The sequence below is a fragment of the Saccostrea echinata genome, unplaced genomic scaffold (assembly GCF_033153115.1).
Source record: "Saccostrea echinata isolate AGI-Se365-2 ecotype Australia unplaced genomic scaffold, CSIRO_AGI_Sech_v1 ptg000012l, whole genome shotgun sequence".
Classification (NCBI taxonomy): domain Eukaryota; kingdom Metazoa; phylum Mollusca; class Bivalvia; order Ostreida; family Ostreidae; genus Saccostrea; species Saccostrea echinata.
In genome coordinates, this window is record NW_026889761.1 from 20,019,550 (window position 1) to 20,037,884 (window position 18,335).

Here is an 18,335-nt window from a genome sequence, read left to right on the forward strand (position 1 = left end):
AGGATGCTTTGTGGCAAGTTTGGTTGAAATCATGGCCCTCTCATGGTTCTGAAGAAGCTTTCAAATCAGGTGAGCTAAAATGTTTTCCCCTCTAACCCTAAATGGCTTCAGTTAAAAAAAATGGTTTAACTTAAGGGTTGTTAATTTTTTTTCCACCCATTTCAACGTGAGGCAGGGACCTATATACTATAGTACCAGGTATATAATTTATATAGTATTATATGTATGGATATAAATTGATATACAAAACTTTCCAAACTTTATTATTGAAATTAAGACTTGAAATATCCAATCAACACCATTTTTATGAATAAGTTAATCAGTCAATAATAATTGCCAGCCACATTTTTGTTTCACGTGACACCTATTTATAATCCTAGTCACACCTGAATGTATTTTTGTGCACAGTCCCATGTATTGTTTTACTTCCATACAAAGCCAATGTTTTCCAGCCAAATTGCATTAATGCCTTTTCCCTTGTGAGATACAAGGCTTAATTTTCATAATCAATATTGCAAAACAAAGAAAAGGATATTTTTTGCCAAGAATATTTTTTTTTTATATTGAAAGATATGAAGAGTTACAGACCATATCATTTTAAATGCTTTTGCCATCAAGGACAACATCCCCAGCTCACCTTGGAAAGTTTTCATGACAGTCAACTCCATTAGACTGCAATGACACTAACATGAAGATAGATGAAGTGGCAGATCTGAATTTGAAACTGGGTTTATATGCTATACCGACTCAGCTGCATGACCTTGGTAAATAAATCTGCCTGCAAGACAGCCATGATTGCAGCAAGATCAACTTTTAAAATATGAGCAAAACACTGATTATCCAGCTGTTGTAATTAAATGTACATATGTTAAGATAAATAATCCGACAATCCGAAAAATTTGTACATTGATGGTGTAAACTCAGTACACTATCATGCCAAAGTCCCTCCAGAAGAACCACAACTGATCTTCATAGCACATGTATGAGTAAATATGTCTTGTCCAAGATTTCTGGTTATGCAAACATATCACATCAAGTTAATTTGTTTCATATTCTGTCTAAAGCTAAGAATCTACTGTGTAAACACTACCATTCTAACGGTGAAAAAATAATTTAAAATCAAACTTTTGTAAATATCTTTATTGTGAAAGGCACAACATTTCCCTGCCACTAAAATTTTTATATCTACCTAGTCATTCAGAATGCTCACTTTAAATAAATCTACGACAATGTTATAAATACACTATCCACCCCACAAATTACAGGAGGACCATGTCAGGGGCCACAAAGCCCACCTAAATTTCAAATTGGAGCTTGTTCCTACTAATAAAAGCACATGCAGTACATTTTTTCCTATTCCAAGATTAAAACCTTGATTCCTTACTGTGGCCCCACCATAGCCTCAGAGTCTTGTTTTGAAAAAAATATGAATTTACATGGGGAGAATACTAATAATATATAGTAACATTTTTCATCAGATTTCTCATATTTCCTTGTTTCCATTAAAAATATTGGAACCCAATATGGCCCCACCATAATGTTTGGAGCCATATGAAGTTGAACAAACCTGAACAATACAATGCAAGTTTTCTTTGAAGGGCCATTAATGTGTTCTTATGAAGATTTTCAAATAATATTACTACTCTTCATTATCTCCCTTTTGGGACAAAGGTTTTGTGTTTGAACAAAACTTGAATCCCCTTCATCTGAGGATGTTTTGCTGGCAGGTTTTGGTTCAATTTGGCCTATTATGATTTCTAGAGAAAATATGAAATTTGACTTTACAAATGGTAAACTCAACAAAACCAGACGTTTGCGTAAACTTTCTTTTCAAGTTCATCTGTTTTCTATATGCTTGTCAATCTTTAAAATGTAAGTAAGTAGGCGGGTACATGTGAATGCAATATAAATAGAAATGGTACTAAGTAAAATAATGTAAATGACAAAAAGATTAACAATCTTAAAACCTATTCATTAAGACAATTAAAACGTTTAATATTTAAAACCTTCCTTATAGTACAGAATAAAATGTAAGAAAGTCGTGATAAACATTTCTACTGATCAGGAAAAAAAGTTTGTATTGTATATCAGACAACTTATAAAATTATAATACCACATATCCATAATGAACAAGCAAATTAAAAATAAAAATATTGACATAAAAAGTTGCTCAACAAATTGTTGATGCTCATTCACACTCAGCCAAGCCCAATCAGATTTTGTCTACAGGAAGTAAAACGTATCCTGATGATGCCTCACTATCACAAATTTATCACTCTAATGTTGCCTTCTTTGCAGCCCGCAGAAACATCTTTGATCCACGATGCAAGTCACCCTGAAATCACAATAATCAATCAAATTATAAAACTATTCTTTGTTCACCAACACTGGCGGTTCAAATTTTTTACTGTTTAAATATCCATACACATTTATAGTCACACATCAACAGATATTTTTTATTCAAATTTACAGGTAATTTACTTAATTTTCTGTAAAACAAGTAATTTTTAAGGCTTGGAATTTTTTACAACCCTACTTGAAAGGAGAATTTTAATTTTGCATATTAAACTTTTATGATTCCATTCAAACAGAAATACAATGTACTACGTACTTGAAAAGTACATGTATGTATGTGAATAAATTTGAAATACATGTACAATATACAGTTGAACTTTGGTATCTCAAACACTGATATATCGAATACCATGGATATGTCGAAGTGATTTGGTCCCAACCACTTATTATACCCCCGCTCTGAAGGAAAGCGGGGTATATTGTTTTACCCTTGTGTGTCTGTCTGTGAGTCTGTTCGTAACAAATTTTTGTCGCAGTTTTCTCAGCAACTACTCACCATAGATAATTGAAATTTTAGCACACTCTTTGTTTAGGCATGCCATATGGTAGGATTCATTTTTGTTTGAACCTGATGTCAATTTCCTGTTTATCCGTGCGTCTGTCCGTACCACATTTTCATCACAGTTTTCTCAGCAGCTACTCAGCGCAGATGCTTGAAATTGTAGCATAATCCTTGTTTGGGCATGCCATATATAGGGATTCATTTCTGTTTGAATCCGATATCAACTTCCTGTTTATCCGTGCATCTGTCCATACCAAATTTCCGTCGCAGTTTTCTCTGCAACTACTCAGCGCAGAAGCTTGAACTTTGTTTAGATATGCCATGTGGTGGGATTTATTTTTGTTCAAATCTGATGTCAACTTCCTGTTTATCCCTGTGTCTGTCCTTACCAAATTTCTGTCGCAGTTTTCTCTGCAACTACTCAGCGCACATGGTTGAAATTTTAGCACAATCTTTATTTAGGAATGTCAAATGGTGGGATTCATTTTTGTATGAATTCAATGTCAACGTGAGAATGTATACTCACATCAGAGCGGGGGTATTACTAGTGAGCGTTCGCTCACAGACTTCCTGTTTTTTAAGTATTTTACACTTGATATCTTGAATGATCGGATATCTCGAAGGTTTTCTTGGTTCCATCGAGTTCAAGATAATGAGGTTTGACTGTATTTGAAAAGATGTAATGTATTACAATGCTATTTTTCCAAGCAGCATCCATTTCTGACAAACAGATAATCCACAGACCAGACCTGCTTATGGATTATCAATACTTTTGGCTTATATTCTTTGTGGGATACCTAAGAAGCAGGCCACACAATAACTTACATTTTGTTTCAGCATTCTCCAACAATCTAACCAGTCTGTGTAGTCAGGCATATTCTGAGCTGCCAGTAACCTGTGCAAGGAGAGACCACAGTACAGTGGTAAGAATATAAGTACCAAATAAAACTCACACTGATGCGAGTCTCTCACAATGACATTCTAAACACTTGCAAAAGAAAAAAAGCCCATAGAAATGATATCCTGTTAAATATTATATACACTGTATGCACAATTGCAAAATTAAAAATAAAAATAAAGAGGAAAAGTCACCAAATTTCTTTAAAAAAAAAACCCAATATAATTACAGTTGAACTTTTTTAACTCGAACACTGATATCTCAAATACCATGGATATGTTAAACTGACTTGGAAGTCCCAACCACTTATTCATTAAGTATTTTACCCTTGATATCTTGAATCCTCAGATATAATTTCTCAGTGTTTTCTCGGTCCTATCAAGTTTGAGATAATGAAATTTGACTGTATTATATTACAAGACTTAAGTTATTTTAGGAATAAAAAATAATATCTTTGATGTAGAATATTAAGATAATTCCTACATTTAAAATTAAGAGTATTTCACCTTGCTGGTTTAACACTCATGTTCCTGGACACAAGTTCAAATGGATATGTAAACTGGGTCACAAAAAGCTAAAAATAGAAACATTGAAACCTGACACATAAAGCAAATCTTACTTTATTTATGTTAGTAAAGCTGTAAGATAATAAACAAATCTGATTGATAACAGTATCAAGGCTGAAAATATTTGCCATTTTCAGTGATTAAGTTCAGTAACAAATGCTCTGTCCCTGTAGCCAATGTGACTTTTCAACACTTAAGCTATTAATTCAAGTATAAGAAAAAAGTATCTAAAGCATTTAGCAAATGTTTGATACAATGTATTTAGACACTAAATCACATGCTTTATATTAAATGAAATATGCTATTTGAAATCTGAGACTCTGTGTTTTCATAACAAGTCATGAAATAAAAGTTAATTTCATGACTTGGGATCAGCAGTCACACTTACACTACTGACAGCTGCTGTGTAGGCTTTGTATTCCTGGAAGGGAAATAGTATGTAAGTTAGTCAAAAACAAAAATACATAATATGGCAAAATACACCAACACAATAGCCAGTCATAAGTCAATTGACAAATATAAATACTTCTCAATTATTTTTTTTTATTCCTCTCTGACTGTCAGGAAATATATTACTGACATTGAATCACAAATAAATAAATCCCTGACCTTTTCTGTTATGAAATATCTGTTGACAAAATCAGAAATCAAGTTGATTAGCACAATGGCTAGGGCATCCCCTATCAGTCGTGGAATAATGCCACTGAAAAGAAAAGAATTTAGGTTAAGTTTGCTCTTTGCATTAGTCCCATCTTTTCATTAACAAGCATTTTTCAGACTACTACTTCACATATCAGTTGGTAATAGTCCAGTAATAAAACTTATTTATTTTATACCATGTATTCTGGACTTCAAATCATACATGTATACTAGATATTCACTTTGTTTTTAATGAACATCAGAATCCACCCATATATTGCTATCATGTGATTTTCATAACATATTGTGTGATTAAAAATACATGTATAAAGACTGCAAGAAGTAGAAATTGTCATCAGAGGAAAACCAATAAGAATGGAGTATTTTACATGAAAGTATAATTTAAACACTACATTACATATATTTAATGCCTATGTGTGTATCATTATAGTTTTTGTGGAACTTTTCAAGTTTCATATTACATGTACATTCTTATTGCATTGTCAGGACAAGTATAATTAACATTATTTTACTATTATTAGTTTAAGCTTATTAAAAATGTTGTCTGTATATCAAACTGATGGGCAGTATTGCCTAAGGTCATATTGACTGAATAAACTGTATTATATATTATACAGTAAAACACGCTTATAATGAATTGATGCTTAGGACAAAAAAAATTAATCGATAGTTTCGCAGGCACCGCCGCATCAGGTCAAACACTGCCACATTGATCAATTTTATTGATATATTGAAAAAGGAAATAACTCAATTTTCAATTTTTCCAAGTTGAAAAAGAAAATTGAGTTAATGCCCTTTTCATAAAAGCTAATAGACGTTTTTATTAGATAAACAATACATTTCTTGTTAATACGGTATTTTATGAATTAACTTTGTTTGGAATAACATTATTTAAAGTTGAATACATATTATAATTAACGTAAGAGAACAAAAAAAGTAAGAACCAGTTGATATCATCATTTTGTTGAATGACTGACATGAAAAAATAGGTATAATACCTGCTCCCCCCCCCCCCCCCCCAAAAAAAAAGAACCTGCCTGCCGCATTGAATTTTGAAATTTTTGGCCTGAGAAACTATTAATTAATTTTTTATGGCCTTAGCGAAGTAATTTTCATTCCCAGTGATTTAAAATATACTGTAAACTTAACGAATATAATGAATTACACTTACAACAAAGCAAAATCGTCCATCCCTAGCTGGCACTTCATAATAAGCGTGTTCACTGTATTGTATTAAGTGACAAAATAAGCAATATAGGGTAGATTTATTTTACTGTCACATTAAGCTTACTACAGGATATTGAAATAATATTTATAATACTTTTAGTTAGTATATTCAGTGCATATAACTTACGCATAAAATCCTAGAATTCCTTCATTCTCATAAATTTCCATCACAGAAACAAATATATTTCTGAAAAACAAGGGAAAAAAAGTGTTGCATGTACATGTATATTCTATATACTTAAATCCTATGTTAAATCAAGCACATCAAATACCTTAAATCTTTTTAAACAGATTTCAATTGAATATGCAAATAAACATTCCAATCTATTTAAGATCATTTTAAATAATAATTATTATCTTATTTTCTAACATTTAATAATGTAGTAAAGAAAACATGTGATCTTGACCATCTACAAATGTTTTACTAGTACATGTATTTCTAATCACCTGTATAAAGTCTCCTGTCCCACAAACTGTGCCATAGTCCTAAGGGCAATCACTGAAAAGGAATTTTGGTGAACAGATAATGATAAAGTTTAGAATTTAGAAATAAGAAGAGGATATATTAAATGTTTTTTTAGTTTGATATGGAATATATCATTATAAGTGGGACAGGATTTTTTTCTTTTAATATTTTCACGAGTGCTGAGCAGTCATGAAAATATAAAAACAAATGCTATCTCACCTGTAAAATTTATTCAATAGCCAACTACAAAACATTGAATTTTCTATTTATTACATTTTTTTTATGGTATTCTAAACTTGTAATACATTACATGGTACAGGGCATCTGACATCTCATGTTCAGGTTGTTATTTTTACAGCATGAAAATATTTATTTTATTCAACATATAAATTTGAAGTTTTCCTCTGATGAAAATGTAATGAAAAAGATAACCGGTATTTAAAATATATTTTTTATAACAAATGCCAAAGTATTATCAAAATACTGTGTTTTTGACATTTGTGACCTTAATATTGATGACTTAATTAAAATAATTAAAGACAAAAGTAAATACATGTAACTTCAGTATATAGTATATTTGCAAAATAATTAATATTCAAAGAATTTTTTAAAACTGATGTCTTAATATCACAGTATCTGACACAGAGTAATGAAATTACAGCTATAAAACAAATGATACAAAACAACACACCTTGTAGTGGTTGGCTGGCAATAATTGCAAGAGTTTTAGCAGCCACTTCTTGAGAAGACTGTCAAAAAAAAAAAAAAATACCATATGACAAAAAAGAAAAAAATGTTCTTTTGAACAAAGTCTTTAGAGCCTTTAGAAACAAATACTTAAAAAAAGTTTTTTAATGCAACATATTCATTGTTTTTTAATAAAAATGTAAAAACTCAAAATGAGGAACTTTAATTCCAAAGCAGAAATTCAGAAAATTTTCTAAAGTGCATAGACATGTTATTATGTCCAACCAGTCTTTACCAATGAAGTCTCTGATAAAGACATAAAATAAGCACTGACAGAATGGATGAATGAGCCTCAGGTTTTAATTTTCACAATTAATTATCAAAACAATTAGGATGTTTAGCATATTTCCAATGAATTGGGCTAAATCATTATTTAATATCTTAAAATTTTTAATGCATGTGTATGTAAAATATTTCTACATGTATTAGAAACTTGAAAATTTCCAGATTAAAAATTTCTTTCAAATGTACATTGTAGGAGGAACCCTAAACCTGGGTCCCTAAAAAGTGTTAATGAAGTAAGTATACCTGATCAGCAAATCTGCAATACTTACCTGCAGAGCAAAGTGTTTGAAAAATATAACAACTTCTGGTCCTTCTTCATTTTCATCGATTGGATACTTCTTCTTCACGTACTTAAATAGAAAATATGGTACTATCTACAATAACAGTCTGTGAGACTGAGGGTATATACATGTATATACAATAGCTAAAGGTTACTTCTTCTTCAAGTACTTAAATGGAAAATACAGTACCAACTACATATTATAGCTACAGAATTAATATATACCCTCCATAGCTAACAAATACTTCTTCTTCATATACTTATTAAATGGAAAATATAGTACCAGACACTGTGGGGAGTCATAGAATTAATATATACCCTCCATAGCAAAAGTTTTTATCCACTTGAAGAAATTTATATGCCATAAATAATTTTTACAATTGTAAAATCTGTCCAAATCTCAATTCATGAATAGCTTCCCATTTAAAATGCTACACAATGTACTTGAGGCATCATAATTAAAAAATATACTCATAATCTATTACCTATGATAGTTTTGAAAAATAACATGTTTAAGAACAAAATTCACCTAGGATGAATTTTCTGAAAAATCAAAACTGCTTAGTTTTAGTTGACAATACATTAAATTTCATTTGGACCCTTGGTGCCTGCATATCTATTAAAATTTACATTATTTTCTGGCTAGTCAATGCAATATGACATCATGAATTGTGTCATTATTCCCATATCCTGAAAATTTCTTTAAAAATGTCCAAAAGTTAAAAAAAAATTTCAATATTTAGTATGGAACACAACCTCTAATCTAAAATGTGCAATTATATAATGATATAACTGTTTCTGAAGATTAAAGAACATGTTTAATCTTATTGGATCTAGGAGGGCACTCAAATTTTAATTCTTTGCTGAAAGTACTCAAATACACCTGTTTCCATAAAATTGAAGAACACTGCAATTTCACAAAGTCTTTTTTTCTCCAATATCTGGACTATAAGAAGAAACTTTGTTACAGGAAATAAAAGCAAATAAGTCTCTATACATTTTATTGATGTTTGAAATGGGACATAGGGTGTTAGTCAATAAAGCTGTTTATCTTCAAGGCCATTTGATGCGTAAAGTGAACTTAGCTAGTAAAATTTCCATGCTTATGGAATTGAAACAACACAAATAAAAATATAATTTCTGTGTAGTATGTGGCAAGCACCTTTGGACTTGTGGAGCTTCCAAATATAAGCTGTTATTTTTATGCCCCCATATAGAAGATTCGGGGGTAAATAGTTTTTGCCCTGTCTGTCCATCTGTGTAGCTGTCTGTCTGTCCATAAAAACTTTAACATTGCCTCAATAACCTTTGATTGCTTCGAGCTATGGCTTTCATATTTTACATGTGTATTCCTTGTTGCAAGACCTTTCTTTGGGTACCATCATATTTGACCTTTTGACCTTGACGTTTGACCAAATTTTGCAAAATTTTACAAAACTTTAACTTTGGCCATAACTTTTGAAAAATTGGTGCTATAGCTTTCATACTTCTCATGTTTAATCCTTGTGACAAGACCTTCATTTGGATACCAACAACTTTGACCCTTTGACCTTGGAGTTTGATCTACTTTTGGAAAACTTTACCCTTGGCCATAACTTTTGAACAGTTGGTGCTTATAGGGCTTTCATATTTAACATGTCTATTCCTTGTGACAAGACCTTCCTTTGGATACCAACAATTATAATCCATTGACCTTGACCTTGGAATTTGACCTACTTTTGAAAAACTTTAACCTTGGCCATAATTTTTGAACAATTGGTACTACAGCTTTCATATTTCACGTGTATTTCTTGTGAGAAGGCCTTTCCTTGGGCATCATTAATTTAGACCATTTGACCATGACCTTGATGTTTGACTTACTTTTGAAAAACTTTAATCTTTTCCATATCTATTCAATGGTTGCTGCTAGGGCTTTTATAATTCACAAGTTTATTCCTCGAAACAAGACCTTACTTTGGGAACCAACATATTTGATTTGCATTTGAGAAAGTTTAACCTTTGCTATAATTTTGCCATACAGGGCATCAGTGTTTCACAAACACATCTTGTTTTTTTTAACTATAGTTCCTTAGTTCCTTGTGCTCTTCATCTATTCTCTTTAGAAAAGTTGAATCTGCAATGCCTTCACCAAAGCTGTTTCAGTTCATTGACTTCATAAAAGACAAGACTAAGATGTATGCATAACTCCCGATAATTCCCTGTAGATTTCTTACTTCAGTCACACACTGTATAATATAACTCGATCCAAACAATTCCCCCTAGAATACTTAACTCAGTCACACACTGTGTGACATAACTCCCGACAATTCCCTCCAGAATTCTTACCTCATGCGGTCTCACTCTGTGTAACATAACTCCCAATGATTCCCTCCAAAATTCTTACCTCAGTCCAACTCTGTGTAACATAACTCCCAATGATTCCCTCCTGAATTCTTACCTCAGTAACACTCTGTGTAACATAACTCCCAATGATTCCCTCCCAAATTCTTACCTCAGTAACACTCTGTGTAACATAACTCCCAATGATTCCCTCCAGAATTTTAACCTCAGTCACACTTTGTGTAACATAACTCTCAACAATTCCCTCCAGAATTCTTACCTCAGTCACACTCTGTGTAACATAACTTCCGACAATTCCTTCCAGAATTCTTGGTACAAGCCCTCTGTACAATCCCAAAAATCCATCTTTTCTTTTAATGTGACGTACTAAATCAAACAAAATTTGTTTTCAATATTTAAATCTTTATATTTTTCATATTTATCATCATAAAGTTTTCAAGCAATTATTATCACAGGCACCTAAAGCAAGGATAATGTACATCTCTGCATACCCCCCCCCCCCCCCAACACACACACCACCCTAATATACCAAAATATGATTAACAAGTTTTCATGAAAGTGTGATTTCCCAATCAATTACATCTTTATATCATTCAGTGCAATTGGAGATACTGGAATAAGCCCAGTTCTGAACTAATTCAGATGATAAGAAGTTTATAATCAAGAATCTCTTATCTTCCTTCTGGAAAGTTGGGTTCAACAAGAAATAAATTTATAATAAAGAGCACCTACTATATTGAAAGACATTTGGATAGTAATATTGTGGTTTCCGCCAGAATGGAGACTTTGCGAGATACGGAGGCACTGGTTCGTTCCCTAACTGAAAAAAGAAAATTAAATGTTTCAAATAAATTTCAAGTCAAGTAAATTTTATTTATAGTCGGCATGTATATACAGTATAACAGAATAACATGAGCTGTGATAGCTCGTTAACCGACTTTAACAAATTTACACAAAGATAAAACTTGGTAAAAATATACATAGTTAGTAAAAAAAGCATAATTTGATTGAACCATAGGAAATAAGCACATATACTAGCAATTACAACAACAACAAAAAAAGAGAATGAAATAAAAAAAAAAGCAGCATAAATTGTAATGCACAAGTATGACCATCACAAGTAAGAAGAATCACAAAGCACATTTACTATCACTGATCATGCTAATGGAAGGAATAAAAACTAAAATAAGCAAAGGAGCACAAATAGTACTTGACATATATGACTATCACAAGTAAGTTTAAACAAAGTGAAACATGAAAAATGACCTTTAGAGTTTAAAAACTGAGAAAATTCGAAATGAATATGACACAAATTTCTACTTTCATTTCACAATATCAAGCATATGAACTTCTTCTTGCATTTTCCCATAATAACAATGATCAAAATAAAGGAAACAACCTGTATTAAGACTTTTGCATAACCCAGCGGATGCAAAGTTGTTATTATAACAACACTAACGCCTGACGGAACAAAACTCATTATTTTCAATTTTGTGTTGATGGTACAACCAAAAGGTTTTGTATCCCGAACCCGACAAAATTTACAAGTTTTTTTTTAGCTCACCTGAGCCGAAGGCTCAAGTGAGCTTTTCTAATGTTTTGTTTAAATGCAACATGCATTAATTTATAAATACATATAACAATAAAGAACTTCCGGAATTTTGGATTGCATTTCCGACATTTCTTGTTTTTATTTCCGAATCAGTTTTTATTTTCATTTCCGATATCTATTTTTTTTTTTATATACATTTCTGGAATTTTTAGAGGGTTCCTTTCTGGCAATCCACCAAGCAGGTAGAAATAGAATTTTAACAGGATATGAATATTACATTTATTTCAAGCCTCATTTTCCGATTAAAAACATTACAATACATGCAGCATTAAGTCTAGCAATAATGTAGCCCTCTCCGATTTTTTTTTTTTGGGGGGGGGGGGGGGGGAGGGGGGCTCTCCTGAAAATATCAGATTAAAAAAAATCGGAGAGGGCTACATTATTGCAGCTATAAGTGTAGTAAAACGTTTTGCATGAGTAAAATGAGCATGCAATTTTTGTTCACCAAATTTAATGTCCACTGAATTATATTTTTGTGACTGTGCACACCGAAAAACAGAATTCCCTCAACGATGATTGCTTTCCTCCCTCGACTATATAGTTTCTTATACGTCTTATAAATTCCATCTTAACTTATCTAATCTCAAACTTAAACTGAATATCTTGATTGAAAACGAGGTGATTAAAAATTTAGAAGGCTTACACGTGCCCCTGGATAAAATCATCACAAGCTTCTTTAAAAGCTAAGCAGGACTTATTTTTTGCATATCAATGAATTGTTCTGGATTTATTCTTTAAAAAATTTTATTAAGGGAAGTTTCAATTCTGTTTTCATTGCCAGAAAAGTACTATAAATTATGATAAATGTCGGAGATGAAATTTTAAAATGTCAGAAATGAAAACTAAAAAATGTCGGAAATGAAAAGTTCAGTATTTTAAATGTAACCATTTTGTCAATGCTCACGGGTAATTCGTGTACTTGCGAATAGTCAATTTAATTGTAAAATATGCTTACACAATGTGTAAATTGTAACTATTAAAAACTAGAGGTACTGTGAGCACTGAGCTCACAAAATGATACCCCCCGTCTCCCATATGCTTATAAGGGCAAAGTCCATGTTTTGCTATAGGAAATCCAAAATACTACTATGTGTCCGATCAAAAAGTGAAATAGGAGGTGCACAATGGCACTATGTCACAAAGATTTTGTGAAAGTATCATTAAGAGATGGGTGAACAAGGCGTGCAGAATGCCTATAGCTTCAGATATATAAAAATCATATTCAATTTGTGAATTTAGTATTTAGACTCTAAATACTAAATTCAGAGTAACTTTAGAGTAACTTCAATATTATTGAAATACGTGAAATTATGATAAACAACACTTTTCTGAGGAAAATTTCTGGGCAATTTTTTTCTGTTATTAAAAAATAATGTAGTTCTCGCTGGCATTAAAGTGTATTTTTAGGGTATAGTGGGTCTTTGCTCCATGTTATTTTTTTAATCAAAAAATGTAAATTTTTAGGCAAGCTTTGAGAATAAACTTTAAAAAAAAAAAAAAAAAAAAAAAAAAAAATGGAGCAAAGACCCACTCATATCGAGAGATTGTGTTATAATATGAGAAAATGATCCTTTTTGCCCTCTTTAGTGTGTGTATGCTATTTCATAGGCAAATAATTTAAATCTTTTTGAGATTTTTGGAAATTGTGGAGATTTTTCATAAAGTATACTTTAAAGGTGCTTGGACACAGATTTGAAGTTAATATTTTCTCAAATTTTCTGTATAATATCACGACTTATATATTGCAATAGCATTTCACACAAAAATATAATTAAAAACTTATTTTATCTGGAAATTATTGTTCGAAAGCAAAACCAACTCACCAGTATTGTCAGTCCGCCCTCTATGATGTGTACAGAGTTTAACAAATTGAACACACCCGTGAAACGTAAACTGTTTTTGTAAACAGGGCACGAGCTCTGTTATTGTTAATGTTTACGATTCACCGGGTGTGTTCAATTGTTAAACTCTGCACACACCACTGAGCACGGACTTACAATACTGTGAGTGGTTTTTGCCTTAGAACATTTCTACTCTGAATTTTCTGGGTTATAGTTTTAATATTTTTTATTAATACACAACAAAATTGCCACTTTTCATAAGTATTAAGAATAAAATTAAAATATGTGAAAGCGCAAGGATGTGTCAATCCAACGCGTCCAGAAATTCGAAGTTTTAATAACTTCAAGATTAAATAAGATTTTTATTATATTTAAGTATGAAATGCTATAGCAAAATATAAGTCATGAAATTATACAGAAAATTTGAGAAAATATTAACTTCAAATCTGTGTCCAAGCACCTTTAATGATAGATGAAATATCAAAGAAAATTTTGTTATAATTGAGATTCAATTTTTCATCTTCATGTTTGTCGCACTATAGGCATTTCGCTCCCTTCGTTCGCCCACCTTCTTTATTTAATGGCATACGAGGAGATGCGGGTATGAGATGTGTACCCCAAACTCTCTGAGAACATGGGAATGGCAATGAATGATAAAAGACATGAAATAAAATCCCTGAAAGAGAACCAGTCTTAACGAAGGACCTACTAAAGCCAACAAGTCCCAAAAGTTCAGTTTCAGGACGATAAGAAAGAAAGATCAACCTGTCATAACAGCAGACGGAAGGGAAAAGAGACAAATAAAGTTATCTCAAAGGGCCAAATCTCAAACAAGGACAAGTGAGTATCAACAATCTTCCAAAAAAGTTCGTTTCTGCAAATTCTTAGAAGCGAGAAAAAAGTGAAACCAGAGAAAAAAAATGCTCGTATTGATATAAACAACAGAATCTGCGATCCTGGTATTTCTGCTAAGTTTCATTCAATGGTATTCCAGCAAAAATGTGTTTAGACACAGGCGCAACTATCTCACTGATTTTGAAAGAACTATGTAACCAAATTAAAGGTCAATAGGATGAGCTTATAAAGCTTACTAGAGATATTCTCTCCGCAAATGGCGAATTTATAGAAGTATGTAGGAAGACAGTTTTGAATTTCTACATCGAAAATACCGGTAGATCATATGAAAACACTATAGCTATATCAAAACTGTCTGTATACATATATACCTATATAGAATTTACCATGACTTTGATTTCATGATTGAAGATAAGTGTGTCATAGAGATGCCAAGCAGAGATCTGACGAAAAAAAAGTTCCCTTGATTTCAGAAGGTGTTGCACGTTGGTTGCTTTGAGATTGCAGTGATAAATATCCCGAGATTACCACCTCGAAGTGAAATTATTACTTCTGGTCTAAAGGATGAGGAAACAACACCCAAAGGAATTGATCTGAGCCAGATGAAGCTTTCATCAGATCTGAGTATAAATAGTCAAAGTACTTGCCAATGTAGAAGAAAGACATTACCATAAGAACATGAACCTGATGTCAGATGTAAAGGTTCTACACAAGGACACAGCAGTTGCCATTCTGGGCCAAGCTCAGCAGATCATGGGAGATACACAAGAAACAAAGTCTTGCACGCATACGCGAGGGAGTATATAAACAAACATACAGAGGTGTAAATAGCTATTTACGAGTCCCTGGGCAGCTGGAATAATACCTGAGTAAAAAGAAAGATAGAAACACACGATTCTCTATAGACTACAGTAAGTTGAATGCTGCTTTTATTGAAGACCAATATCCATTAAATATATCAAATGCTCAGATGCATGATCTTGTTGCCCTTTCTGCTTCTTAAATTAGAATTCACGTAAATCCATTACCAATTTAAGAATTCAAAGAAATCAAAGAATTTAATGAAGCATAAAATTCTGTTTAATAGGAGTTTTTTGCATCCGATTGGCACCCTGAATGATAATGAAAATTTCTAAACCTTATTGCACATCTACAGGACACCACCAGTCATATTCTAATAGATGATTTGGCTATTGCGTAATATGTAAAAGGAGTTCTGGGAACGTTGTTTTCGTGGAAAAATGTCGCTTTTTGACCACCAAATGACCCCTTCCCCTTATGAATATAAACATTCTGAAACCTTATTGCACATGTACAATCATACTCAAATGGATGAGTGGGCTACTGTGTAAAATGTTATACGAATTCTGAGAACATGATTTTTCTAGAACTACATCATTTTTTCACCCTCAATCCTCCTCAGGGGGAAAATAAAAATTCGGAAACCTTATTGCACACCTACAGGACACCAACAATCAAATTCCAAAATGCTGATTTGGCTACTCTGTAATAATAAAATTTGAAAAGAAATTTAACAGAAAATCATCTTTTTTTCGACCCCCGATCGGCCCAGGTGAAAAATAAAAATTACAAAACACATTTTGCACAACAAGGAGTTTGAGGAAATGTTACAGAAGGACGGATAGACTGACGGACCGCAATAAGAACAATTCAGGTAAACCCGAACTTTCTTTGGAAATTTCGGATATGTTTTGAATACTATCTATTATTAAACCGAGACAAGCTACTGACAAATATGTTGATGTTACAGGTGTCGTTTACTAATTATTGAATTAGAAATTCATATAATAAGTACACGACAATTAAAACTTACAGTTTTTCAATATACTTATTTATATCTGAAATATGTAATTAATTTTAATAATTCAAAACAGTTAATTTTTCATTTTTTTTGAAATATATTTTATAATAAATTTAATTATTACATAATTTAATGTTTAATTGATTTTTTTGTTTAAGAAAAATGAAAAATTAACTGTTTTGAATTATTAAAATTAATTACATATTTCAGAGATAAATAAGTATATTGAAAAACTGTTAGTTTTTCTCCATGACACAGGAATTTCAACACCCTCGTTTAAAATCAGCATTTTCTAACGGACTATGTTCGTTTTAATGGCCTTGTTAGCAAACACAACATATCATTGGGTCGTATTTTGAAGGACCAATTTTAGGCCTTTTTTTATACTAAATTTAACTAAAGATTATTCCGTTCGCACAGGGCTAACGGCTAGTGTGACTAGTCGAAGGGGATGCTTACTTTTCTTAGACAACTGATCCCACCTGTGGAATTTCAAGGGGTCTGGTTTTATGCCTTGTTTACTTATTTGTATTGTTTGTGGTTTTCTTTTAAATTTATTAAATTTTTTTTTAGATCGATCACTGTTCGTTATCTTCATTTTAACCACCGAGTACTAGTATGTTGTCTCTATATATGAGTGAAAAATATTCATGGGACGTTAAACAACATAGAATCTCTGCTGGAGGACAGTCTGTCCTCGAGGATACTTGTCACTCTCTATACATTCTACTATTAATAGTGAAAAGACAAAAGATTCCATACTGGCTGACAAGTCACCCTTTATAAAAAGGTGTCAATCTGTAGAGTTTATAAAGTGCAACAGTTGGTGCCCCTCGGATTCTCCTTCATGACATTAACAATGTATACAATCAAAAGATAACCAGTTTTGGTATAAAACAAACTAAAACTTTTCTGAAAAAATCGTAAGTTTTCAATTTTTTTTAACAAAATTTTTAAACTAACATAACTGCCCTAAGTGAAGAAACATTAATATAGAAAGCACAAAGCTTTATAAATAAAAATTAATTTCATTACAACGTGTATTGGTAACGATCCTCTAATAAAAGTAATGTCCAAATAACTGTACCTCACTTCCATTCTCAATGACCGTGTAGTGTAGAGCAGCGTCGCGAGAATTCCATCGGCATCGAAAGCAAGTTTTTTGACTTGCCTAGATAGCCGATCGGTCTAGCGCGCTGTTCCTGTACTGCTGGGAGACAGATTCCGTAGGTCGAGAGTTCACCCCGGGCGGAAGTGGGTGTCCTTATAAAAGTGAATTTCTTTGTGCTTTATATATATATATATATATATATATATATATATATATATATATATATATATATATATATATATATATATATATATATATATATATATATATATATCACTATAAGTAATAGATGCAATATGAGGTTTTCAGAAAAGACGCTGTTGATGAACTATTTAAGGCAAATACGCATGAATGTCAACAGTATAGTCTTTTTCCATTTGAAGAAGTTTGTTGAAAAAAAAAAAATTTTCCAGCTCTTTGGGTTTTTGGCTTATCATTTCCGTTCTGAGTCAGGCCATTTTTAGTGAAGTCAGTCTGGCGAGGGCAAACAGACTTTTTTTTTATTTAAAGATGTCCTAAGAGAAACATGTTGGGAATATTCAAGGCAAAACTAGAAATAATAATTTTGAAGCATAAAAAATCTCTAGTTTCTGTATATTTACCACAGGAGATTTCATCTAAAAGATCCTCTTCAATGCGAAATTCTGGTTTTAAATATATGTGCAATGTGCAATGTCAACAATTAAAGCAGGAGCCTCAGGGTACCATTGTCTCTTTGTCACTAATCAAGGGTTAGAAATTAATAGTTATAAAGCTTATGATAAAGTT

General features: G+C 31.9%; 1 protein-coding gene across 1 annotated transcript; it reads right to left on the reverse strand.

The window, feature by feature from the left end:
- Positions 1-1,125: 1,125 nt before the first annotated feature.
- On the reverse strand, positions 1,126-11,822 carry LOC133186086 (mitochondrial carrier homolog 2-like). The gene is made up of 12 exons (XM_061321367.1): positions 11,726-11,822; positions 11,059-11,146; positions 10,586-10,692; positions 7,976-8,056; positions 7,366-7,423; positions 6,656-6,707; positions 6,336-6,395; positions 4,931-5,024; positions 4,710-4,742; positions 4,262-4,329; positions 3,683-3,752; positions 1,126-2,335 (listed from the first exon to the last, which is right to left on the reverse strand). The coding sequence occupies exons 1-12, from the start codon at positions 11,804-11,806 to the stop codon at positions 2,273-2,275; spliced, it is 855 nt and encodes a 284-aa protein (XP_061177351.1). The 5' UTR covers positions 11,807-11,822; the 3' UTR covers positions 1,126-2,272.
- Between the last annotated feature and the right edge of the window lie 6,513 nt (positions 11,823-18,335).